General features: G+C 39.7%; 2 protein-coding genes across 5 annotated transcripts; one reads left to right on the forward strand and one right to left on the reverse strand.

Annotated features, from left to right (window-relative positions):
• Positions 1 to 3,520: 3,520 nt before the first annotated feature.
• On the reverse strand, positions 3,521 to 13,879 carry pex3 (peroxisomal biogenesis factor 3). Its single transcript, XM_085134222.1, has 12 exons — positions 13,663 to 13,879; positions 11,715 to 11,846; positions 11,539 to 11,620; positions 11,271 to 11,314; positions 11,004 to 11,125; positions 10,014 to 10,080; positions 9,858 to 9,912; positions 9,528 to 9,666; positions 9,370 to 9,440; positions 9,154 to 9,276; positions 8,651 to 8,747; positions 3,521 to 6,285 (listed from the first exon to the last, which is right to left on the reverse strand). The coding sequence occupies exons 1-12, from the start codon at positions 13,733 to 13,735 to the stop codon at positions 6,202 to 6,204; spliced, it is 1,089 nt and encodes a 362-aa protein (XP_084990348.1). The 5' UTR covers positions 13,736 to 13,879; the 3' UTR covers positions 3,521 to 6,201.
• Positions 13,880 to 14,332: 453 nt separating this feature from the next.
• adat2 (adenosine deaminase tRNA specific 2) lies at positions 14,333 to 24,950 on the forward strand. Of its 4 annotated transcripts, none has more exons than XR_014869620.1 (6): positions 14,347 to 14,631; positions 15,872 to 15,976; positions 17,485 to 17,635; positions 17,720 to 17,910; positions 18,017 to 18,089; positions 18,262 to 18,302. XR_014869620.1 is itself a non-coding variant. In XM_085134225.1 (6 exons), exons 1-6 carry the CDS (start codon positions 14,536 to 14,538, stop codon positions 18,288 to 18,290), a joined length of 561 nt encoding a protein of 186 aa, XP_084990351.1. In that variant the 5' UTR covers positions 14,349 to 14,535; the 3' UTR covers positions 18,291 to 24,950. The 4 variants fall into 4 exon arrangements, 3 of the variants coding, with proteins under 3 accessions (XP_084990349.1, XP_084990352.1, XP_084990351.1); XM_085134225.1 differs by having other exon boundaries at positions 14,349 to 14,631; positions 17,720 to 17,826; positions 18,262 to 24,950; XM_085134223.1 differs by having other exon boundaries at positions 14,333 to 14,631; positions 17,720 to 17,826; positions 18,017 to 24,950.
• The last annotated feature ends 913 nt before the right edge of the window (positions 24,951 to 25,863 follow it).

Here is a 25,863-nt window from a genome sequence, read left to right on the forward strand (position 1 = left end):
CCTAATTCCTTTGTTTCCATTTACTGTAAATTAACTGAGTTGCTCGGTTTGTTGTAATGTATCATTTTATTATTTTAACCATTTAATCCACCCACACCCAAAGGACAAAAAAGGCTCATATTCTCTCCTCCATATAAGGGAAAATGTTCAGGTCAGAGGAGAAGATGAAGTCATGTTGACTCACACTCCACCAGGAAGAAAATGAATGTCATTATGTGTGTCAGTTACACACACACACACACACACACACACACACACACACACACGACTTTAAAAAGATTTTCGATTAAAATCCCAAAAGGACACCACAGCACTGGAATATTAGAAATCAATCTGAGTGAGGTTGATGATTGATTGGTGTTTTGATTGTTCCTGCTTCCTCACAGCTGACCCTTGTACTTGTGTGCAGCCGTGCCTCTTTTGTCTTCCCTGCTGCTGATGTTTAGTCTGTTGTTTTTTTTCCCGCTGTTTGCACTTCTTGCACTTTTATTTAGATAAGAAGAGTGCTCACAACAGTATTCAAATCTTCTGCCAGCTGGTGATCTCAATACTTGTGCAACAGCTGATGCATCGATTATTTTGATAGACAAAAATAACCCCCCACCTGGACCTTGGGTTATCTGGAACTGTGGTGACACATGCAGGCAGGTAAACATTTGCGAATTTAGCTGACTCCGGAGCTTTTCTCTCCAGTTGTCTGTCAAGTCTGGAACAGAGACTGAGGTTAGATATGTGAAACTTTAATTTAAAAGCTCAAACTCGGGAAACATGTGAATCAGTTAAGATCTGTCCCTCGGTTGACCTACAGATCGAAACACTTCCTCCACCCAGAAAGCAGACAGCCTAGAGGTTACTGAGTTTCTTAGCAGGAAGTTTTCTGTTAGTGTCTGGCTTAGTTTAAGAGTAATCTTTTCTGTCTGTAGTTTGACATTTAAATTCAAAACATGATGCATAAGCGGAAATGAGTATCGGGGAAATATGTCTACATAATGTTTGTACTGTAATTACATTAACTTGCCTCACAACCTTTAGTATACGCTTCTAAGTGAATTCAAACTATTTTTGAGAGCTAACCTTTCACTTTTTGAATCTCTTTAAACAAGCATCATCGTCATCGTGCTATGACTGGTGTCATTGCAAATACTATGGCGTTTTCAATGAGACAGTCCAAAAACAGCATTCTGACTAAATAGACTTGCTATGAAGTTTTCTGAAAAAGCTGAAAATGGCACTCAAATGGGACATGTTCTGTATTTTCTGCCATACTGTTAAAAAGATGGATGCTCTTTCTGAACATGGAAAAGTTTCAAATAATGAGGTGAACAAGTAAATGCCCAGTTTCAGCCATTTTTTTCTACTCTTTGTGCTCTGTCATGTCAGAGTTAGAGGATATATCCCTAATAAGGTCAGCTCTGGCTGTGAATGTGGAAGCCCCACCCACAAGCTGTTTGAATTTTCTTTGTAAAGTGCAGGCAGCCAGAACAAAAAGCTTAAAGGTTTGTTGCCTTTTGAGATCCAAGCCCAGCATTTTCCTTTGGCACTAATGATTTTTCTGTGGAAATACCTTAAACTAGTTCTGGCACCAACACCATATTCACAGACAAAGACAGATCCTTAATAATAACAAAAGTAAAAGTACTTATTCTCTAGCAAAATGTTCCCATCAGTGTTATTATTACTGCTGAAGATGATTCACATGTTTAAGGTTGAATTTCCTGTAAATATGCTACACAGCAATCCATCATATTCTAAAAATCTGCTCAGAAACAGATAAGAATATAATAAATATATTTATTTCAAACAAACAGTTTTAAAAGCTTGAGTAGAGTGTGACGTGGGTATTTATCAATATCTACAGGCGGATCAAATATTAATGAAAAATAAAGGTGGGACATTAGCAAGACAGATGGTTAAACTTTGTAGATTTAATCAATCAAGTGATTTCTCAGAGATACTAATCTGGTGCTGATGGAACATGCATCTGTTCAGCATTACAGTTTTATTAAACTGGACGTGGCAGGAGGTCCCCTCTCAATCATCAACGCTTTCATTAGTGATGAATTATTAAAATGAGTTATTGAAACTTACATGTTGGCTGAGGTGATTAGCTAGACAAAAGTATCTGTTATAACTGAATGCGAGTGCTGATCTACTTGGTAATGCTAGTTGTTTCCACACAAAGTCTACATAGTAACTGATCTCAGAACTGTGAAAGCAGAGCCAGCAGCAGCTTGCCTAGCACGATCGTGTCCTATCAGTTTCCTGTCAAACACCAGAGGCTTATCCACACATGCACATGGACAAACAACCAGAAAAAGAAGCTGGCCTCTCATCTTCAGAAGCTTCATTTATTTTTAATGGGATACAGACATGTCCATGGGAACGCCAACCTCAATCAGATTTCAGAAGCTCTGTAATCAAGCGGAAATAATTTTGCTTGCAGAGACAATGGCCGACTGTGGCCACAAGATGGCAGTAATGAAAAAGGTGGTAAATATGCAATAGCGAAGCTTTGCGATGATGCTTGAGATGAAACGAGAGAGATCGTTTTATTTTAATTGATGTTGATTTTTACATCTCATTAGATAAGCACTGCTTACTTTGATGGAAAGCCACTTTAGCATACCCTTGTCTAAATATTGTTGGCTTCCACCCAAAACAAAAAACAAAAGACTTGGCAGTGTGCTGGAGCATAGCGCTGGCTGTGTCAATCTTTTATGCTGTGTGTGCAAAACTCCAATATGGGAACAGCAAAAAGTGGTCAGCTAGAGGAACTGCAAAAATCACTGGGTGATCAAGGTGGCAACACTTCTTATTAGACACTAGTTAGTGATATTCCTAGCGTTTATGATGGGTTTGATATGTTCGAGAGCATGTGAGCTGTGGTTAATCTCTTCAACTTTCTCTGATCAGATTTAACCTTCAGGTCATAATAAACGGTATCAGATCTGTGAGTAAACTTACACTTCTATCAAACTAAATACAGACAACATTACATCAAGTTGGCAAATAGAAAAATTAATCCACAAACTACATCTGAATAATAATAATAATGACAATATTTAATCTGCTTTCTCCTTTTGTCTTAATTGTCAGTGTGACCAACTTTTTTCACATCATAATGCAAGTTCAGACAGCCTTATAGTGGTTTGCGATGCAAGAAAGCAATGAGCTGGGCTTTTAATAGCACACACGAAGAGGCTGTCTCAATCTATCCATAAGACTACAGTGGAAACAAAATAGTGTGACTGTGATTACAAAATGTTTTATTGCTATTTTAGGAAAATCTTTCCACGAAAGTAAGTAATTAAAATATTATTTCATCCTTTCATACGTCACAAGAGTCACACAATTTTTAACAGCCACAATGATCATTTTCCAATACCAGCATTTTCCAACATGTGGGATCTTATCTGATGATGATAAGAGCTCACAGTTGAGTGCCCCCTAGTGGCACAGAAACTCCATGTCAATTTCCAGTTTGAACCTTTAAAAATACACAAAAGAAAGACATATGAAATCACGTGTCATATGTATTATCTCTTTAATAAATTGATACAAACATACATTTCAGCTGTCATTCAGGACATTATGCTTCAAAAAGGCATAACATCTGTGATTAAATACAGAGTTTTACATTCTCACCCTGCTGCGTTTATTATGCAACTCAGGAACCAGGAACTAAGTTAGTCGGACTGTCACCTGATGTTTCCTCATCTTCTGAGAAGGAAACTAAGTGAAAAATCTGCCTTGACAAACAATTAGTGGAAAGTCAGACTCGACTATAAGGGATGACTTAGAAAACTTAGTCTGACTCGACTAAGTTTTTCTCCATTACAGCTGCAGGAGCATTTCAGGTCATCAAAAGTGATCCCCAACTTTGCTTAAATTAAGACTTTTAGGAGGAGAGATTTTTATACAGCAGATATGAGAGTGAATACACCTGGCTGGATGTTGTAAATTCTTGCAATCAAAGCCAGATGAGACATAACATATCACACATCATTTGAAAACTATGATGGAGACAGAATTCAAAACTGAAACCTGGCACCGAGTTCCACCCAGTGAAAAATAGTGACTCATAGGGGCTCAAAGTGCAGTATTTGTCACTGTTCTAACTACACGATCAGCTGATCAGGTGTGACTATTTCTTTTAAACTCTCTTTTGCACATGTACTTCTTCCTCCCCTCAACCCGATAGCATCTCAGTGTCAGCTTCATATCTAAAAGCAAACAGTGGTTGCTCCTTTGTAAAACTGCAATCATACCAGCTCCTAACTAGTATTCATTTTAACAAGACTGCATACACGCTGCCATACTAACGGAAAGGCATATAGAAGGATGCACAAGAGATCTTGTGAGTTGCTTCTGAGTTAGACTTCATAAAACAATTCATCTCACAAACTCCGTTTCTGATTTACAGGGTGAATTTTTACTGTTTCAAAAATACAAAAGACATTTCTTTCTCAGAGGACAGCCCAGGGGTAGGTACACCATCCAACATTCAAAGGTGTGGTTACACTTTTCTAGAAACAATGCAAACAACACACAAAGAGTGCAAAGGTTCGTCTGCCCTTGTTGCAAATGCACACACTTCTGCTCTTTCCATCACTGTGAGAGGTATGCACAAATAAAGCAGTGAGGTACTTTGATGTAAAAGTGTCACTTTACCAGACTGATGAAATGCGCCCATGTCTCAGAAAAGGGCCTGATGTAGCATGTGTAGGCAGAGAGTGAAAATATGTAGCACAGCGGGACGACAGGAGAAAGACGGGGCTTTGAATAACAGTCCTGTTGTGTCTATACAGATGAGTCTAAAGCCAAGTGGTCAAATACATATGAGCATAAGAAAAATGGGAAAGATTAGAAAGATTTTGCACCAAAAATAACATTAACTTGAAATTAATGAGAAAAATATCTGTGCCATTTAAATAAAATGATGCTGCATTTTCACAAAGACCAGAATATTATACCAATAATATAAAGAATCAAAAGACGAGGGACTTCAAAACAGGGGAAGCAACTTCATGTGAAGCTAAAGGTTGGAAATAAGCATATAAACAGTTGAAGAAGTGTGACACCTTCTGGACAACAAAGGAACTGCAGATGTTAGAGTTAAAAGAGCCTCCAAAACAGATTTGTAGCATGAAATCAGATTAAAATTCAAGGAAGTCTTCATGTAATTTATAGCTCCATATTAAAAAAACCCAGTTAACTACACTGGGTGTTTCCAGGATGAAAGACAACGCCATTGGCATGTCTCAGCTATGCACACGGTCTCTTTTTGTAGCTATATACACTGGATTACAGCATTGGTGACATACGACTGTCACTCCCAGCCTGTCATGCTTCACACATATCCCGTTGTGGAGCGCCCCATTTTAACCCGAACCACCTCGTCTTTTCCTAAGACCAGCCGAATGAATTTTAGTGCCCAAACTCAACCAGTAAATAAGAGTGAAAACATGTGAAAAAGGTCCAAAGGTGACACAAACCACCGTCCACTGACTGATCAACCTGTGACCAGAGACCTTACACCATCAGCACCCATCAAACCTCCCAATGTTTGTAGAGCTCTAAAAATGGGTCATTTACTCTCATTCCATCACCGTGTGACACTCCCAGAATGAAAACAAACATACAGATTTAACTATCCATGACATTTTCATTAGCTTCTTCATCCAAGTTTAAGTTGAAATATTCTGAAAACACCATCTGCAGCACCCCCACAATAAAAATACTGATTAATAACAATAATAGAAATGTGTCCACACCTGACCTATCTTACAAACAGCCCACTACAGAAGTTTGAACAGACAAAGAGTAACACACTGTAAACTCTTCTGATCTTCAAACACACAGCTGAGGTGCAGAGCAAACAAACGCCACCTTACTGGGTTAAATGGGACTCCAGTTCCCAAGCAGCAATGGTCCTAAAGTTGACTGCAGGCTCTGCTCAGTGGAGGTCTCATCTTCCTCCTCCCGTTTGGTAATTCATCACGGCACTGAGCTTGAACACCCCTGCTTGTCCTGCCGTGGCCACAAATCACGGAGTGAGAAGTTTGCGAGATGCTGAGTGTCTCAAAGTGTCTCAGGAGGAGCTGACAATCCAGGACTTTAATAATCTCCATTTTCATCCCACTCTTCTTCCTCTCGAATCCTCCCTCTCCTTCTCCTCCTCATCTCGTCCAATCCAGACGATTACTTCTGCAGCTCCTGCGACGTGCTGAAGGTCTCGTAGACATTGGCTGCAAACTCCTTCACCTGGTCGTTCATCAGCAGCTCCTGCAGAGATCGCACAGATTTAAACATGTTTGATTAACATACAACCAAGTTCAAGGGCTCGCAAAATCGCTAGCCCGACGTCCCGAGGCTAGCGATTTTTCCAGTCGGGCTACCAAAATCTAACTCAGCCCTGCCCGTCGGGCTATCATAGGAAAATATATGTCAGTGCTTTTGCATTCTTTCGCCAATGTAGCTGAGTAATTATGTCATTGGCATCGATGAGCCACTGTCAATATGTGACATATTGAAATCGCGTTTGAATTTGCGCTTGCTTTTTGCTTTCATTTTCATTTTGCAATCGCGCAAACGGTGTATAGAGAGCGGCAGCACTGATTGGTGAGTGACGATTAATTGCGCACCAATTCCTCTGACATCGTCTTATCACTCATTAGCTTACTATTCAAACGCGACAAGTGAAATCTCTCGCAGCAAGCTTAAACATGTGAGAGGTTGAGTGCGCAAAGAATCGCTGATCATTATGTAAGTACGTGTGTAAAAGCAGCAGGATTTACGCTGGTATTTTAGTTCTGCAGAGCCAAATAAGACAGGTCAGGGTGAAGAAGGGGCAGCCAAAGAAAAGCCGATCACAAAACGGAAAAGATATGACAAATCGAGCCCGTTCTCACTCCCGAGGCATAACATGACGACGTTTTGTCACGTCCCGCGGCGTTCCTTAGGAACGCGAAAGGAGACTTTCGGCGTTCTTATGGTAAGCGGCGGGTTATGGCTGAAATCCAGTGCAATGACGCTCCCGCGGTAATCAACGTTCCAGCCCTGTATTCCAGCCCTAAACCTAACCTTATCCCTAGCCCTAACCATAACCTTTTTCCTCACCTTAAACAGGACTTAAATGATGTTAAATAGCGTGTTTCTAAGCTATTTGAAGGAAAAGAGCGAACATGTGTAGATTGAGTCCATACGGTTCTCATATTTCCTCATTTTTCCGAGGTCGTCATTTAGGAATGTGGTGGGTAGCCGAAAACGTAATATGTTGACGATTTGTCACCTAGCCTAAAGACTATGAGGCAAAAAGAAAGCGCAGCTTTTTTGGTTTCATGGACAAAAGAATTTCTGTGGCTGGAATATGACGAGCTAAATAACATGATGTCCTGCCAGGTGTGTTGTGAGTTTCATTTGATTTCTGAGTCGACAAGAGCCTTTGTTACTGGGACCAGTCATTTTAAGAAAGACCCCATCAGAACCCATGAGAAATGCAAGAAATGCATTATTGCCCAGTCTGCAGTATCTTTCCCAGAACAAACACCAATTGCAAAAAAACATACTACAAATAAACCAAGCACAACAAGAACTCCTGAAAAAGCTGTTTAGAACAGCGTGCTATATTGCAAAGAGTGAACTACCATTGGCAGAATTTAGCAGTCTTTGCAAACTTCAAAAAGCAAATGGCCTAGATCTTGGTTCCACTTACTTCTTACCCATGACTTCAGTGAAAATTTCAGATTCAGGATCGGACACAGACTGATTCATGTTCTACACAGTTCTTACAAGTTCATAGAAATTTCTGTTCAATTAGAACCAAGTATTTGAGTTGATGGTTTTAATTTTTATACAGTTGTTGTGATTTGTATTTTAACAATTTTTTTGATTAATTTTTGTTTCCGTTACAATATTATACTTTAATGTATAATATTGTAAAGGAAACCAAACGTAAAAAAAAATTCTTTTTTTATTCGGGCTACTTAAATTTATTTTGGGCTACCAAAAACTGAAGAATGCCTGCCCGAAGGGCTACCAGAGATTTTGAAATTTTGCGAGCCTTGAAGTTTGTAAGAAAATAAAAGTGAAAATAAACAAATCTCTCAGTTAAACAATGCGATATGTTGTCTTTGTACAATTTTTTATTAAGTAAAGGATAAAAATGATTTGGTTTTATTTACATGTTACACAAATCCTAACTTTTTTGGAAATAAAAAAAAATATATATATAATCAGACAATCCTCTTAAATAATTTCAATCAAAATAAAGGTTTGATAAAGAGCCCAAACGTGCAGATGAATAAGAATAAAATAATCTAAGAGTGTTTGAAACACATTAAAGAAAGTGAAACGGATCGTACAAGATTAAAGATTTCATAATCAGTGATTCTCTAGAACTCATTAACATGTGTATTCTGAAATGAGAGCTGCACCTGTCAGCAGATTGGAACATGTTTGAACATTACGCTCCCAACAGTAAAGAAAATCAAAAAGCAAACGGTGTGGACAATGACCGATTGACAGATAACTAACAGCTACAGCAGCTGCCTGTTCCAACTGTTTCACCCTGAATCTGGCTGTTTGCTATTTTGAAATACTGCACATCGCTCTGATACAGATCACTCCACCGTTTGATGTTCGATGTTACCTGAACAAAGTGACTGGGGGTCTCACTGCAGATGGTGTTGATCTGACCGTTGATGATGGGGATGATCTTTGCCAGCGGCAGACTGACTGCAGACAGACTGAAGACACAAACACAGAAAAAGACGGCAAAGTTAAGGTAATGTCCACTTGATGCTAATGTTTGCTGGGAAATAAGAACAAGGACAAAAAAATACGAATACAGCTGCACTATATGTGCAGCTGCTCGAATGCAGGACACATAGGGATTATTTTGTGTGGAAGAATATGAAGTGCCCCGTTTTATGTGAGCAGAATGAAGCAGTTGTCAAGCCAACGAAGCCAAAGAAAGCCCGGCGTTATTGAAATTTGTTCATAGTGTAACCCTCAGGTCACCAAACTCCAGTGACAGAATAATAATATCTCCAGCTGCTATCACATATGTAGGGATTTAATAAGATTTCTCCATGTTTCAAATGCAAATGATAGCAGTAAAACAAATAAATAAAACAGGTGTCAATGGCTTACCTATCAGGTGCACAGCTGGGGGCAGAGTCACTTGGAGGCGGGCGGAAGAACTCGGCCAGGTTGTCACAGAGACGGGAGAAACCTCGGTTCAGACAGACTTTGAGGACAGTGGTGAAGTCTGGACTGAAGTCAGACACAAAAAGCAGAAATTCACCTTTCACAGGAGCACAAACACAATCTTGTTAAAGCATACCTACAAACAGGTGTGTCATTTACCTATCCAGCATGTCTCTAGTCTCGTTAAGCAGCTTTATGGTCAAAATGTCATTCTCTGTGAGCCCGCACGCCTACAGAAGCAGAAGAAAAGAGATCTGTAATACTCTGTAATGGGGTTTTCCCGTGAACAGCAGTGTAAATCTGCTTTGAGCAGTCACCTGATCGGCCAGCACGTTCTCATCATCTGCAAGCAGGTACCAGGACAGAGACCGCCTCGAGCTGGTCTCCACCTCCGCTCTGATCCAGTTCAGCTGCTGCTCCAACTCCAGCAGAGACCAGGTCTCCTTCAGAGACACGCTGGAGATGAGAAATAAACCACGTTGATGTTTTGATGATTGATTTTTTAATTTAAAAGATGCACAACAAAGATCAATACAAAGAATTTGTTCCACATTGTTTTTACCAGCCTAAGCTAAGTTGTTAATAACTTGTTCTGTTGCTTTATAGATCCCTGATGGATAATGAAGAGAATAATTGTTGCAGATCACCTTCCCAGTGAGCTCTGTACCGCCTTCTTCACTACTGTTATCAGCTCTGTCAAACCTAGTGTGAGACAGAGACAGAAGTCTGTTACTACAAGAGTCCTGCACTGACAGATGGAAACAAGGATTTTACAGTTTTTTGCTTTTGTGTCAGTGCTATACCGTCTCCCAGTAGGTGCTGGATACTTGACAAGTACTGCTGCTGGACGTCTGGGGGGGCAAGAGGGGTCTGCAAGCAGACACACAACACAGACACTCCTGAATAATATTCAACTCAGCTTTAAACAGGCAGAGATTTCTTTGAGCCAATCTAAGCTTATTTCAATCAACAGGTCATTAATTAAATCTTTAATGTATTCTCTTCTATGTTATTCAGTTCAGGCAAAAAGCACTGCTGTGCTGCTTTCTTTAATCACAGCCATGTGTTACACTGCACCGAAAAGCTTCACCAGTTTTACTGGGGAATCAAATTAACCTGTTAACAGTGTTCGTCAGGGAAACCTTGGGTCCTGGCATATCTGGATATTGATTCAAACATTTTCACACAAACCTTAGATAATCTTTCATTTTACAACAGGAAACAGGTTTCTGGTGCAGGAGTCAGTACACAGGATGAGTATTTCCTAACTGTGGGTACACCAAAATATTACCCGTCTTACTCTCAGACTGACACAAATCAGCATAACTGGACACAAACTGGGAACTAGCAGGTCAGAAATGGGCATTCTCACATTCTCATATCACTGACAGATGTGGGAAATATTTTCTGACATGTACCACCCACCCAAATCATGTCCACCCTGCCAGTGGACGTGTATGGAGCATGACAAAGAACCCGAGGCTTTGCCCTGGGCTCCAAACTCTCCAACAGACAAACCACCCCACAATTCATCACCTCAGTGTGGCAGAAACTGCAGGACAGCCTGAGAGGTTCACAACAGGTCATGGCTTTTTTGGGGAAACCAGGTAATGTTTAAAAGGTGTATTTTTTTATGATTATGGATAAATATTATCAGACCGATATTTAACCTGTCTAATATGTATCTCTCTTTCCAAACAGTTTCCAAAGTTCCCAAAACTCCTGACACAGTGAGCTGCAGCTGATCATTTTACACATAATCAATCAGTTCTAGGAATCACTGTGCTCCTCACCGTTGTGCTCTTTCCCACTGAGTTATCCAGGTACAGGTATCCTCCAATGATGTTCAGCTGGACTCTCAGTAAAACCACCAGCATACAGGTGCTGTACACCGCCACAACTGTGCGTGTAAAACCTGAACGAAACGACAAGTTCTGTTATCATATTTTAAGTTTTCTTATGTTTGTTTTTAAATCCAATAAGTCATTTATTAGATTATTTAGAGGCATTTAGATTTTACTCAGATACACTCAGTGACATCTGAACTGAAAAACACTTACTGATGATCTTTAAATCTTCCCAGATCTCCAGTTTATTAGCCGGTCTGTAAAGTAGATGTGGATGAGGGAAATGGTCGTCAGCCACTGTACACATTTATTTCACTGCATGAACTTGTGCTAATTTCAAAATTAAATGTTTTCCTCAAGAATAAAATCAACAACTGCAATAATCAACATAAAATAACGAACAAAAGAAAAATGTAGCCTTAAAAAATAAACTTTTGTGTACTACTACTGTTTGACCGAGTTAAAGAAGCTTTTTCCTCACTTGGACTTGAGTAGTGTTGTGAGACTTTCTGAGTTGAGTTGCGTGACGATGGCTTCTTTGAGAGCTGGGAGCATGGACAGCACTGCAACACACATTTAAATCTTTCACTGTAGTGTTGGTCCTCACCTTTTTCTGTCAACTGTTAGTCATAACCAGGTCAAGTGTAAAATAATTACCAGTCATGTTGCAGGTCCTCTGGTTGCTCTCGAAGTGGAACTGTCTTCTGGCCTGAGCAATGTACTCTGTAGCCTCCCTCTCTTGGATCTCACTGAACTTCTTCTGGGCATATTTACCTAGAAGGTATACGCCTGAGGAGGGATGCAGACAGCACAATGAGGTCACATTAAATGCAGAAAACTATCCTTGGCTTTGGTACGATGCAAAAACTAACCAGGATTTGCCCTGCAGATATTTATGACATGGAATAATACCAGAGGGCTGTACTTTCAGTAGCAGATTTACAGACTTGTGACAAATTAAAGGTGTTGAATCACTGTGTAAAATGTAACAGCTGAAATAAGCCTTGAAATGGATTCTCCAAGTTTCTCCAGTGCAAGGATAAACACCGTTTTTCAAAAGTATATTCCCTAAACCTAACCATCCAATAATTGTAACTGTGAAAACATTATGGTGCAAATTACACAGGATGGGCCATTGAGACTTCATTAAATGACCTTTAGCACCTTTATGGGGAAAGAATTTTAATTGGTGGGGCACAGGTTGACTGGCTACAGTGGCGTAAGGCAGGCATCCTCTATGTATCACATTTATTTGATTGCAGAACCAAACGTTTCCTGAGCTTCGATCAGATTGTTAAGCTATATAATTTGCAGCGCAATCAATTCTGGAGATATGTCCAAACACGCAGTTCTTTATCAAAATGGCTGGAAAGCCCCATGAGTTGTCCTGCAGGCAGCCCTGTGGAAGCACTGCTTTCAAGATCACCCTTTGGTAAAGGTATTACCTCTAAGATGTACCATTTACTGCAAGATCAGTTAGCTGACCCTCTTTCCAAAGTTAAAGGTTGTTGGTCCCAAAATATGGAAGTGGACAGATCTCCAGCTGAATGGGAGTCATGTCTTCATAACGTTGATACCACGTATAAGGAAATAGGCAGCAGATTTATCCAGTGAAAGATAATCCACAGGTGGTATTGAACACCGCAAAAATTGCACAAATGGAATTTGATTCAATGGACAATTGCTGGAGATATGATGGCCAGGATGCCTCGACTCTACATATTCTATATTCTATATATACTTTGGGACTGGTGGGAAAAAAATCATGGAGGTCATTTCTAGTGTTCTGAAAATAAGATTTCGCGTCTCACCAAAACTGTCCATGCTTGGTATAACCACAGAACTTTCTAACTGCGACTTCTCCCCCGATAATAAAAAAAAAATGGATCTGCTTAGCCTTTACTACGGCTAAGCAGGTCTGACACTGGCGGGAAAAGCGCCCCCCTCCCCAGGAAGAATGGTTGACGACAATGGTTAAATTGGCATCCTACGAAAAAGTGACTTATTGTTTATTAGACAAACTTTATCAGTATAACTGTATTTGGTCTCCTTTTACTAGCTGGCTTTCTGCAACTTGAGGTGCATAGGGGATGAGGGAGTGGTGGGTGTGGGGTCTGGTGCGTGAAAAGGCCAGCAGTTATGTGGAGGTCAGCGTACACTTAATTAATTTTAAACACGAATAATGAACAGCTACACCAAACTTCATTCATTTGTTGGCTATTTAACGAGCCCCAAATAAAATACACGGTAAGAACTCCAATGAATAGCATTTAACTTAGTAATCAACTACCACATAAAGCAGTGTTAATTTCGGTGAAACTAACTGGTTTCCTAAAAAGGTCTTTTCAATGCAAACACACCTTGTGGGTTGTTTAAAAAAAAACAGGGTAGTTTCACTAAATATTCTGCGGCATGATGGAGAAAACAAATTCCGAATAAACCAAATAACATTCTTTTTGATGATTTTGAAATATGGGTTAGCGTGCATTTCTTCTGTCTTTATTTTACAAGGGGATAAAAAGCCCAGTCTAAAGGCTGTTCTGCGGAGTCTGGCGTGTTGCTGCAGTCTTGCATTAGCACGGCGGCTAACAGGAACATGACTTACCTCCAATTAGAGCTCCGGTGAAAATAAATTTCTTTTTATGGCGTTTTATAAAATTCCACGCAGACGAAAACATCCTCGGACAGAGAGAGGGCCACCAACTAAAACAACAAAAACTCTATTTCTAAATTCTTTCTTACTATTTTACGGACATGTTTCGGGTAGCAGCTTGCTAACTCTCAAAAGTGCCAAAGTACTTTGGTCATGGTAACTATTGTAATGACTTCCGGTTAGCTATGTCAAAATAAAACCACAAGTCGAACTACAGTAATCATAAAGTGACTTTGTGTCTGCAACAAGGCTCCTGTAAACATTCTTATTTATTTAGGCAAGGAAGAAACACTTAATATTTTTTAAGTGCATTTAAAATATACAATACAATGCAATATACCAATGCACATACATGCTTTGCAAAACTGAGCCACAAATTTTAAAATAAAATATTTCAAAATTTGACGAAAACAAAAATGAATATCTAATATATAGATCGGTTTGAGACACTAGTTTGTCACCATCGCCAAACTGGTCTCTGAAATAAAACACAATAGATTTTTTTTAATCTTATAAACGAATCGTACCGAGCCCTAAAAATTTAGTTTATCCCTATCACTAAATTTTGTGTTCTTTTGTTCTTTTATTTTTGGGGGTAAAATCGATAACATCCTATAGATCCCTCCACAATAGTCATCAACTTGACGTCATTAGACCAGAACGAGCGTGGAGCGCAGGTGCAGCGAGTGGTCCGTCCAATATTATCTTCCCCCCGCCGGTGTGAGTTCGTTACATCGGCGCGGCTACGGGTAAAACAGGAATTAAAAATTAGCAGGTGTATTATATGCAGCTTTTTTATATTGAGTTTTGGTCACAGCAGTTGAAATGGGAACAGAGAAGGGTAGTAAAGAAGAGTCTGTGGAGCTGTTCTGTCCGAGTGAAGAGGAAATTGAGAGGTGGATGGCCAGAGCTTTTGACATGGTGAGCTCGTGTTTTTAATCACTCCGTTAACTCTTCAGCCGAGTCACGGCGACTTTGTTGTTTGTTTTGTAAAATTTGCAGTTTTAAAGTAATTATTTAATTTTCATTTAAACTACTCGGTATGTGAACTACGAAGTTTCTATTTTTTTATTTGCCTTATTGTATTGATTGAGTTATTGGTTATTTTTCTAGCTAATTTTATATAGTAATGCTACTTAGATGTCTTTATTTGTATTTCAGTTTTTCTGTTATAGACCTCTGATGCCCTTTTTCTGCTGTTTATCCAGGCTCTGATCATGTTTAGGGATTAAGTAGTGATATTGTATACAGCTGGAAAAAAGTTTCTTTATAATAGTAAATAATAAATAATGTAAACATTTGTCAGATGTGGTCACACAGGTGTCTCCGTGAACCTTGTGGATGTTTGTAGATAGCACTGTGATCTGTAGTAAACAGGTGGAAGAGAGTGTAATGAAAATCAGATAGAAAATCTGTGTGTGAACGAGAAAGAGATAAGTGTAATAGTCAAGGTAGACGAGTTTAAATACCTGAGGTCAACTATCCCAAGCAACAGACAGTGCACAAGAGAGATGAAGAAGAGAGTACAGCCAGGATGGAGCAGGTGGAGACAGAAGGTCAGCAGCAAGAGTAAAAGTGAAGGTGATGGTAATGAGACCTGCTGTGATGGTTTGGAGATGTGGCACTGAGAAAAATACAGGAGGCCGAGCTGAAGATGCTCAGATTTTCAGTTGGAGTGAGCAGGATGCACAAGATTAGAAATCAGAGGGAAAGCTTAAGTATTTGGAGATAAAGAGGCAAGGCTGAGGTGGTTTGGACATGTGCAGAACATGTACTGGATAAAGGGTGTTGAATTCAGAGTTGCCAGGCAAGGCCACAGAGGAGGTTCATGGATGTAGCGAAAGAAGGGTTAGTATGGCAGAGGAGGATGATAGAGATGGCAGGAGGCAGATGATCCACTGTAGTAACCCCGAAATCCTTAATAATTAGTGTATAATGTTAAAAATAATTTCATGTGCCTCCTTTATGATATTAAGAAATGTCTAAAAGTTTAATCTAGAGAACCCTAAAGACACCACGCTCTCAAAGCTGTGAGCTGCAGCCAGAGATCTGTGCACAGGCGTATCGGGGATTTTTCTCTTCTGAAGTCCTTCTTAACACTAACCAATTTTCCATCTTTAGTTGCTTCTTGTTGACTGCCTTTTTAAATGTGTTGCTGCAGGCCAAAGAAGCTCTGGAGAATGGAGAGGTGCCTGTCGGATGTCTTATGGTCTACAAAGACGAAGTTGTGGGGAAGGGAAGGAATGAAGTCAATGAGACTAAAAATGTAGGCAAAATGTACAGCACATGACTGAAGTTATTTGTCTCTGCAAATGCAGATGTATGTATGAATGGTCTTCTTTCAAAGCTCATAAGTCAACAACTAAGACAAAGCAAAATGAATAAATTATAAAACTGATACAATAACTATTGGTGTGGAGAAAAGAAAAGAGGAGAAGAAGAAATAATATATTGGTATTCAAAGGAGCTTGCAAAGAAAAGCGTCTGGACTTCTTTAAGTTACTTGAAGACGTTTCACCTCTCTTCTGAGAAGCTTCTCGTTTGAACAATTATCTGTTCAAACTATTGAACAAACAGGTCCCAGAGGGTCTGGGCTAATGGTACTCTGAACAGTAATCCCCCACTGTGTAGTTTGCTTTGACTGACCTAATTAGTTTCTGTAATCTGCGAGTGTCAGATCAATCACTGATCAATATTTGTCCTTAAGTAAGCCGGTGACTCTGCAATAGTGAGTCCTCTGTGGCATGAGAGCCCATAACTGAGAAAATTCTTTCATGGTGTGAACAGTTTTCCTTCCAAGTAAATGTGGCTCAAACTAAGGAAAAGTCCCCGCTGTCCCTGCATCATGTCTGATGAAAGATGAGCAAAAGGCCGTGAACAGTGCAGAGATACATCTGGGCACTGTTCTTGATGAGAAAGTAGATTTTGGATTTAAATATAGATGCTATTTATATATAAAGAGGAAAACACTTTGCTCCTTTTATTTGGTTGCTTGGGTCATTCAAGGGCGATCGTGGCTCAGGAGTTGGGTGTTCATCTTGTAATCGGAAGGTTGCCGGTTCGAGCCCCGGCTCGGACAGTCTCAGTCGTTGTGTCCTTGGGCAAGACACTTCACTTACTGGTGATGGCCAGAGGGGCTGATGGCAGCCTCGCCTCTGTCAGTCTGCCCCAGGGCAGCTGTGGCTACAACTGTAGCTTGCCTCCACCAGTGTGTGAATGTGAGAGTGAATGAATAATGGTATTGTAAAGCGCTTTGAGGACCCCAAAAAGCGCTATATAAATGCAATCCATTATTATTATTATTTTTGTCTTAAAGTCTGAGTAGCTTTATTTTTAAAGTCCATACAGGTAGAGGAAATCCTTTCAGCTTTACATTTGAGTGCAAAGAGAGATGGTATCAAAAAGTGTTTTTACTGCTGAAGAAATTCGGAGTTAAAGCATCACCTTATCTGGACTGAAGTGCAAAAAGTTCCCACCTGACCTCCACAGAATCAGCTGTGCTTTTTTGTTTAATGATTTCAGCCCATCTCATTAAATTACAAAGAGTCTTTTGTAAATTTTGAAAGTTTCAGGGCTGAACCTCTGTTTAAAAACTGCAACCAAATCAATTTAAAGCCACTCCAAAGGTCACACTCGCCATTGGCTTTTGAGCATCAGTATACCAGAGTTTCAATCAGCTGTTTAATGTTTAATGAAGTAGAGGAACAAATACCTGAGCGTCAACATGATACTTGAGGTTTGCATACGTTTCTTTGTGCGTGGTGGTTTTTTCAGGCCACTCGGCACGCTGAGATGGTCGCTCTGGATCAGGTCCTGGACTGGTGCTGGCGTAGCAGCTTGGACGTGAAGAGCGTGTGTGAGCGGATAGTGCTGTATGTCACCGTGGAGCCGTGCATAATGTGTGCTGCAGCGCTGCGCCTCCTCAGTATCCTTGCCTCACCTCTCTGCTAGTGTGTGCGTGTGTGTGTGTGTGTTGGGATTCAGTTGTTGTTCCTTTACCAGCTGTCAGACATCCCCGTGGTCGTGTATGGCTGCAGGAACGAGCGTTTCGGAGGCTGCGGCTCAGTCCTGGATGTCTCCTCTGCAGACCTGCCTCACACTGGGACCCAGTTCAAGGTCCGTGTTTGCTCCTGGTGTCTTTCCGCCTGCATGTTTGTGGAGTAGTTTGTGATTCCAGCAGCTGAGTTCAGAAATCTTTAGGCAAGCAGATCAGCTCCTTTTCTGAATGGGATGTTCAAGAGTTACATGAATGTAAAGTCCTTGTGTGGTGCAGTGTGTAGTGTGTATTATATGTGTGTGTGTTCAGTGTATTTCAGGTCACAGAGCAGAGGAAGCCGTAGACATGCTGAAGACTTTCTACAAACAGGAGAATCCAAATGGTGAAAAACAAAACCACTCTGCATGTCTTTTTTTTCTCCTCCTCACGCTCCATTATCAAAATGTTTTATATTTTCATACTTTACTGTTGCTTTTTTGCACCTTTTTTTCCTTTTTTGCACTATTATTCCTTTTCTTCTTTTCTCACAGTGTTAAACTTTCTGTCTGTTTCAGCCCCCAAACCCAAAACAAGGAAGGAGTGATCTCCAAGAAACATCCTATTACACGTTTTTAATAGTTTTGTGTGGATTTTTATATAATATTATTAATTAAATTATATTTTACATACATTTTTGTCTATTTTTTTTTTTTACTATTTGTCTAACCTTTTTTATTTTTTTTACCTATTAATATGACGTTAATAAAGGACATCTTATTTACAGTTATAATTTAGTATCAGTGTTTCTGTTCATGCAGACTGCCACCAGAGGGCGCTATAGACCAGCGGTCTTCCTGTCATTGAACCTCCACATAGAAGAAATAAAACTATAGTCTTTGACTAATAAATACTATATTTAAAAGAAATTTATGATATTTTCCAAAAGTAAAGGCTCAAGAATGACAATAAGAAATCATTTTTAGAAAGGAGGAGGCAAATCTTCACTGGATGTTGTGTGGGTGAACTTTACACGCTCTTTTCTCCGTCTTGCGTATTGATTTGTATCGTTTAGAAGCACACTCCTGGCCTGCTTCAGCTCTAAATGTGATGCATATCACTTCCTGTGATATTTTTCCGAGAACGAGTCAGGCAGTGTGAGAAACTAAGGAAGTGTGCCTGAGAGCGCTTCTCAACGGGAGTGACCTTCACAGCTGCTCGTATAAGAGAAACACACATGCTGACACAATTCAGCTCGTTTCACTTCCTCTCAGACACACACACACTCTGTGGTGTGTCAGTTGGTAGCATTAGCAGTTAGGTTGTATTGACAGTGTCTGCGTGTGCGTTGCTGGGTATGTGTGTCTGTTTCATGTGTCCTGCTGTTTTTATTCCTCCCCCTGGCTCAAAAAAGGGATTGATGGAATTTAAACTTTTTTGCACTTTCTTTTACTCTTTGTCTTTTCAAGGTTGTCACCACTTCCTTCCTGTCTCCTTCCTTCCTTTTTGTGGCTGATAACTTCCTTCCTTCCTTCTCCATTTCCGTCCTTTTATTTGTTAATTTCCCACTCCCCTTCTTTTCCATAATTTTGTAAAAGTAGTTTTTTGTCTTAAAACGTTCTTCTGCTTACTGTCCTTTTTCTGCTTTATACTTTTTTAATTTGCCACTCTCATTTTTTGCTATCCTAAAGTAGAAAGTTATTGTATGTCACTGCATAATAAAATAATAATAATGATGAAACAGAATAACATTGTGCTAACACGATCAAGCTGCATATAATACACCTGCTAATTAGCACTATGTAATAGACTAAGTGCTACCTTTTAATCACCAAAACTGAAGCACAAACTTATTGAAGCTCAAAGCAGTTCATGTTATTTGTTACATAGTAATTCCATTAAAAATGCACCAAAAGCATAAATGTGACGTCCAGATCAGCGACTCTCTTTAGATAAGAGTTATAAGCTTTAGCAGTGATGCTTAGCAGACGGTTATCGCACATCAATAATCTAATATTCCATAACCGTTATATATATTGTATAATATATATAATTATACAATACAATAAATATGATTGTGTATTGAAAGTATAAATATATGTGTAATACTACTCTGTAGCCATGTCTCTTAACCTTAAGCTTTAATAATAATAAAAAAAGTTCTCACTTGGCATCAAGAGTGAAATTAGCTCTACAGACAATAACTATTTTGTGTCAGGCTGTATTTATTAGATTTATTACTCCTGCAGGTCTGGACATTTTAACATTGGAGTCTGTGGGGATTAAGTCACTTTTTCAATTTTTCTAGTTTTGTTTGTTAGTTTTTTCCCCCATATACTTCTACGCATGGCTTTCTGATGTGCAGTTTTGAAACTTTAAGATTTCTTAGACGTGACAAAGGAGGCCCTGATTGTTAATCGCTAATTAATCGTTAACGCTAATTGTCTAATTATTGACATCTCGTTAGTGTATATATAGTATAGTGTGATAGTGATAGTATAGTATAGTATGTATAGTTAGAGTATATCATTTTGATACTACCGCCAATCCTTCATTTTAAAACACAAGTATCATTTTCTAAACAGCTTTAATTTTTTTAGTCTATATGACTAAAAATGAGTGACTGAGCCAATAAACTCAGCAGGAAAGTATTTACGGGGGTAAAGTCAGAAAGCTGTTTGTCAACAGACTTCTACAGGACTGGAAGTTTTGTTTTTGTTTTTTGCATTCACAGGTATCGCCACACTTCCACATTGGCTTCATTTTTCCCTCCTACACGTAATCCAGGTAGGCTACGCTGCACAAAAAACTGCATTTATATTTATATATATTTATATGAATGAAGTTACACCTTTAGAAGCTTTGCTGCTGACCTACAGATGAATCCTGTGGAATACACTTCTGTGATACGATGCCTTTTATAGGGTAAATAAAATGCTTTCAGTCTTCTACAGGATCAAATCCATTGGGATTAGTTCCCATATCAGTTGGGATACTGATATGAGAACTAATCCCAATACTTTCTGTATTTCAGTTTAAAATTGACTTTAATATTTAATTTTTAGAAGGAAATTGAACTAATGAAACACAGCAGTGGATTTGAAAATACTTATGTGCCATTATCACTCCTCTTCTCACCTGTTTTTATTGCTGAGCTTGTCATTAGTTGGAATTGAACTTAACTTGAAAATTAAAGCTGTTAATGGAGAATGTTTTCATCAAGAGTCACAACTAAAGTTTGTTAAATTCCAAATGGCTGTTCTATAGGATCTAATTTTGTGCAAATGTTGGTGTCGCCTCCTGCTGGTCGTTAGAAGGAGTACAGGTTTCTGGCACGTTCACGTTTTGTCTTCCATTTATAGTCTGTGATCTTAGATGGTGTGATGTTTTAAACGGCCTTCTTCCTTTTTCTTTCTTGTGTTAGCAGTTCCTCACCAGTTAATTTACTTCAGCGTTTTTCCACTTCCTTTTATGACCTTGTTCACTTTCCCCTTCATTCCCCCTTACTATTTCTTCTATCATACAGGTTTTTTTTTAATTTTCCACTTCCACTTTTTTGTTCCTTTTATTACAAACTTTACGTTCCCACAATATTTTTTGTTTACTAAAATCATCACAAGAAGCAGCTGAGAATTTAAAGCCGCGTAGGTTTTCTCATGAACCTGTTTTCCTGAGGACACTGAGCTCACAGATACATCAGATACAGTGGGGCAAAAAAGTATTTAGTCAGCCACCGATTGTGCAAGTTCCCCCACTTAAAATGATGACAGAGGTCAGTAATTTGCACCAGAGGTACACTTCAACTGTGAGAGACAGAATGTGAAAAAAAAATCCATGAATTCACATGGTAGGATTTGTAAAGAATTTATTCGTAAATCAGGGTGGAAAATAAGTATTTGGTCACCTCAAACAAGGAAAATCCCTGGCTCTCACAGACCTGTAACGTCTTCTGTAAGAAGCTTTTCTGTCCCCCACTCGTTACCTGTATGAATGGCACCTGTTTGACCTCATCATCTGTATAAAAGACACCTGTCCACAGCCTCAACCAGTCAGACTCCAAACTCCGCCATGGCCAAGACCAAAGAGCTTTCGAAGGACACCAGGAAAAGAATTGTAGACCTGCACCAGACTGGGAAGAGTGAATCTACAATAGGCAAGCAGCTTGGTGTGAAAAAATCAACTGTGGGAGCAATCATCAGAAAATGGAAGACATACAAGACCACTGATAATCTCCCTCGATCTGGGGCTCCACGCAAGATCTCATCCCGTGGGGTCAAAATGATCATGAGAACGGTGAGCAAAGATCCCAGAACCACACGGGGGGACCTGGTGAATGACCTGCAGAGAGCTGGGACCAAAGTAACAAAGGTCACCATCAGTAACACACTACAACGGCAGGGAATCAAATCCCGCAGTGCCAGACGTGTTCCGCTGCTGAAGCCAGTGCATGTCCAGGCCCGTCTGAAGTTTGCCAGAGAGCACATGGATGATACAGCAGAGGATTGGGAGAATGTCATGTGGTCAGATGAAACCAAAGTAGAACTTTTTGGTATAAACTCAACTCGTCGTGTTTGGAGGAAGAAGAATACTGAGTTGCATCCCAAGAACACCATACCTACTGTGAAGCATGGGGGTGGAAACATCATGCTATGGGGCTGTTTTTCTGCCAAGGGGACAGGACGACTAATCCGTGTTAAGGACAGAATGAATGGGGCCAAGTATCGTGAGATTTTGAGCCAAAACCTCCTTCCATCAGTGAGAACTTTGAAGATGAAACGAGGCTGGGTCTTCCAACATGACAATGATCCAAAACACACTGCCTGGGCAACAAAGGAGTGGCTCCATAAGAAGCATTTGAAAGTCCTGGAGTGGGATAGCCAGTCTCCAGACCTCAACCCCATAGAAAATCTGTGGCGGGAGTTGAAAGTCCGTGTTGCTCGGCGACAGCCCCAAAACATCACTGCTCTTGAGAAGATCTGCATGGAGGAATGGGCCAAAATACCAGCTACTGTGTGTGCAAACCTGGTAAAGACCTATAGTAAACGTTTGACCTCTGTTATTGCCAACAAAGGTTATGTTACAAAGTATTGAGTTGTATTTTTGTTATTGACCAAATACTTATTTTCCACCCTGATTTACGAATAAATTCTTTACAAATCCTACCATGTGAATTCATGGATTTTTTTTTCACATTCTGTCTCTCACAGTTGAAGTGTACCTCTGGTGCAAATTACTGACCTCTGTCATCATTTTAAGTGGGGGAACTTGCACAATCGGTGGCTGACTAAATACTTTTTTGCCCCACTGTATATCAGATACACAGTTCTTTGTATTCACGTGAAACACGTGCCTCAGTCCAGCTCCTCTCTTCTCGTTAGCATGTAAATATATGCTAATACATGCAGAGCAGAATATTCGAGAATGTTTTAATGTGTCACCTCAGAGTGGAGGAGTTGATGTGTTAATGAAGAGACAGCGCGCACACACACACAGAGCAGTGCAGGGTTGGCTGCGAGGCGCTAATGAACAGAGTGTGTTGTGTCAAACTCTCCTTTCCAAAATGACAGCGAGAGGAGTCTCACGCAACCACACTTCTACACACACACACACTGGAGAACACCAAAAAAAGGAAAAATCTGTGTAATACGAGATGTGTAAAGGTGTTTTTATTATATTACTGTCACAAGAGAAGAGGTGTGTTTGTGTTCAGGGAGGAAGCAGATGCGGGGGGAGCTTAGCTGCTGACAGGAAGTGTTGCATTGATGTGTTTTGTGGGTTCACAATTTTAACCTTTGCAGTCTAAAGAAATCGAACTAAAAGGGTCGTGCTCCACCTTTCTGCTCAGCGCAGAGGGGGAGGCATCTTAGCTTCTGCCTGTGCTTTGTTTTGCAAATTCTTTTAAGTCAAATATGTTTCAATCAGTCTGCATGTATTTACTTTATGGTCCTAACTTCTCTTTCATCCTTCCTGCATGTCTGTTTTCTTTGTCACATCTGTCCAACATTGAGAAACCCACCGCATTACTTATTTTCTGTTTGTTCCCTCTTTATTATTTTTTTCTGCTTTGGTAATTTTCTGCACACATCAGTTTTATTTTCGTCTCCTTATTTAATTAGTTCCTCTTTCATTGTGGGCCCAACTGCTTCGGTTCCTTCTTTCATTCTTGACATATTTGCTTTCAGCCTCGCACATCTGGGCGACAGATCTCGATTTATTTTGTTCTGGTTTTTTCAGAGGAGGCCTTGGCAATTTACAGCTAACGGGGTGTCATGAGTGTCATTCACATCGTGTCTTATTGTTGCTTGAAGTTTCCATTGTGACAGAGAGCTGGAAAACTCGGGCGCGGTGAATTCTTTCTTTCTTTGCTCACTGCTTTAACCCATCTCTGCTTGTGTGTGCGACCAGCATGGACACCGAGGCCAAATATTACAGACTTTATAAAGTATAAAGTAGTGTGTAGAGTAGTGTGTAGACTGTTACCGTCTTGTAATGTGTGTGGGTGTAATTAAGGATGAATTTATATTTCTATTCTTGGTTTTAGAGGCCTTATGAAGGTTTTATGACTAAACCGATGTTTTTATTAGTCTCATTATCTGATTATTATTCTCTAATTGGATGACTGAATTCTACCTGGTGTGTGAGTGATTATATGAACACTGCTTTGTACCAATTGAAGGTCAGTTCGACCAAAACCTTGTGACTCAATTAAAAAAAAAAAAGTGTTAAGTGACACAGTAGGAGAAATTTATCATTCATTTTTGCAGAAAAGGCACATAAAGTGAAAAAGGGTGTGTGGCTTGAATCTTAAATGACAGTGAATCTGATATGTTGCAGATATGGGGTGTATCTGGGATGTATGGGGTGTATCTGGGATAATCAGGAAGAGTTGTACAGAAGTCTGGTGAGGAACTTTGTTGCATGGAGTCACACAAACCACCTGCAACTCAACACCTCAAAGACTAAGGAACTGGTTGTGGACTTTGGGAGGTCCAGAGCAGGTCCACTGCCGGTTCAGATAGAGGGGGTGGAGGTGGTCAACAAGTACAAGTACCTCGGGCTGTGGGTGGACAACAAACTGGACTGGTCATGCAACACAGAGCACCTGTACAAAAAAGCCCAAAGCCGACTGTACTTCCTCAGGAGGCTGAGGTCTTTTAACATCTGCAGGAAGCTCCTGAGGATGTTTTACCAGTCAGTGGTTGCTGGAGTACTTTTCTATGCTGTGGTGTGCTGGGGGAGCAGCACAGCAAAGAAGGACTCTGGCTGGCTCTGTGGTCGGCATGAAGCTGGACACTCTGGTGTCAGTGGCAGAGAAAAGGACACTAAAGAAACTGCTGGACATTATGGACAATGCTGGGCATCCTCTGCACACGGCCATTAACAACCAGAAGAGTCTGTTCAGTGACAGGTTGCTTCTCCCAAAGACAAGAACCAACAGACTTAAAAACTCCTTTGTCCCACACGCCATCAGACTGTTTAACTCCTCTCTGGAGGGGAGAGGGAGGGGAAACAGGAGGACAAAGGAGGGGGGAACAACTAAGCTGTAGTGCCTCTTCACTTCACTGTGCAATTACCTTTTGTGCAATACTTTTTGTTAATAGTCAACGGTGCAATAGAATAGACTCCATACTTGAAATGTGCAATTCACTTGTATTTTTATTTTTATTCCTATTTATTCTATTTATCCCCTTTGTATATTTTATTAATAAAGTTTTATCTTATCTTATATCAAATTCAAAATAAACCTTATTTCCTATCAAACTACCTAATTTATTGAAGAAGATGTCGATGAATCTCACCATCATCCATGGGTTCAACTTCTTATATTAGTGTTGGTCGAGTTACTTGAAAAAAGTAATCAGTAAATAACTACTGATTACTTATTTTCAAAGGTAATTAGTTACTTAGTTACTTTTTAAAAACATGATACTCAACCTGAATAGGTAATAAAGCAATAGATCTTTCAGCCCAGTTCTACTTTTTCTGCATAATCCATCATATAAAATGTAATCAAATGGAAAAGTCTCTTTTTAAAACTTGTTTTATTAGTTTTAATCTTTTAACTTTATGCATGAAGCAAACGTTAAATTATATGCAACATTCTCTGACTGGAAGAAATTAGTTTATCATTTAAACCTATCTTCTGCACATTCCAGCATTTAAATAAAATCGTTTTTTGT

The sequence above is a fragment of the Neolamprologus multifasciatus genome, chromosome 15, assembly GCF_963576455.1.
Source record: "Neolamprologus multifasciatus chromosome 15, fNeoMul1.2, whole genome shotgun sequence".
Classification (NCBI taxonomy): Eukaryota; Metazoa; Chordata; class Actinopteri; order Cichliformes; family Cichlidae; genus Neolamprologus; species Neolamprologus multifasciatus.

Bases quoted from the DNA above. Each gene is read 5' to 3' on its own strand.
- pex3 (XM_085134222.1), bottom strand. From the start codon at position 13,735: ATGTTTTCGTCTGCGTGGAATTTTATAAAACGCCATAAAAAGAAATTT. The intron at 11,847-13,662 runs GTAAGTCATGTT...ATCCCTCCTCAG, and splicing joins CACCGGAGCTCTAATTGGAG to GCGTATACCTTCTAGGTAAA. The intron at 6,286-8,650 runs GTAACATCGAAC...CGATCTCTGCAG, and splicing joins CCCCCAGTCACTTTGTTCAG to GAGCTGCTGATGAACGACCA.
- adat2 (XM_085134223.1), top strand. From the start codon at position 14,536: ATGGGAACAGAGAAGGGTAGTAAAGAAGAGTCTGTGGAGCTGTTCTGT. The intron at 14,632-15,871 runs GTGAGCTCGTGT...GTGTTGCTGCAG, and splicing joins TGGCCAGAGCTTTTGACATG to GCCAAAGAAGCTCTGGAGAA. The intron at 17,636-17,719 runs GTATCCTTGCCT...ACCAGCTGTCAG, and splicing joins TGCAGCGCTGCGCCTCCTCA to ACATCCCCGTGGTCGTGTAT.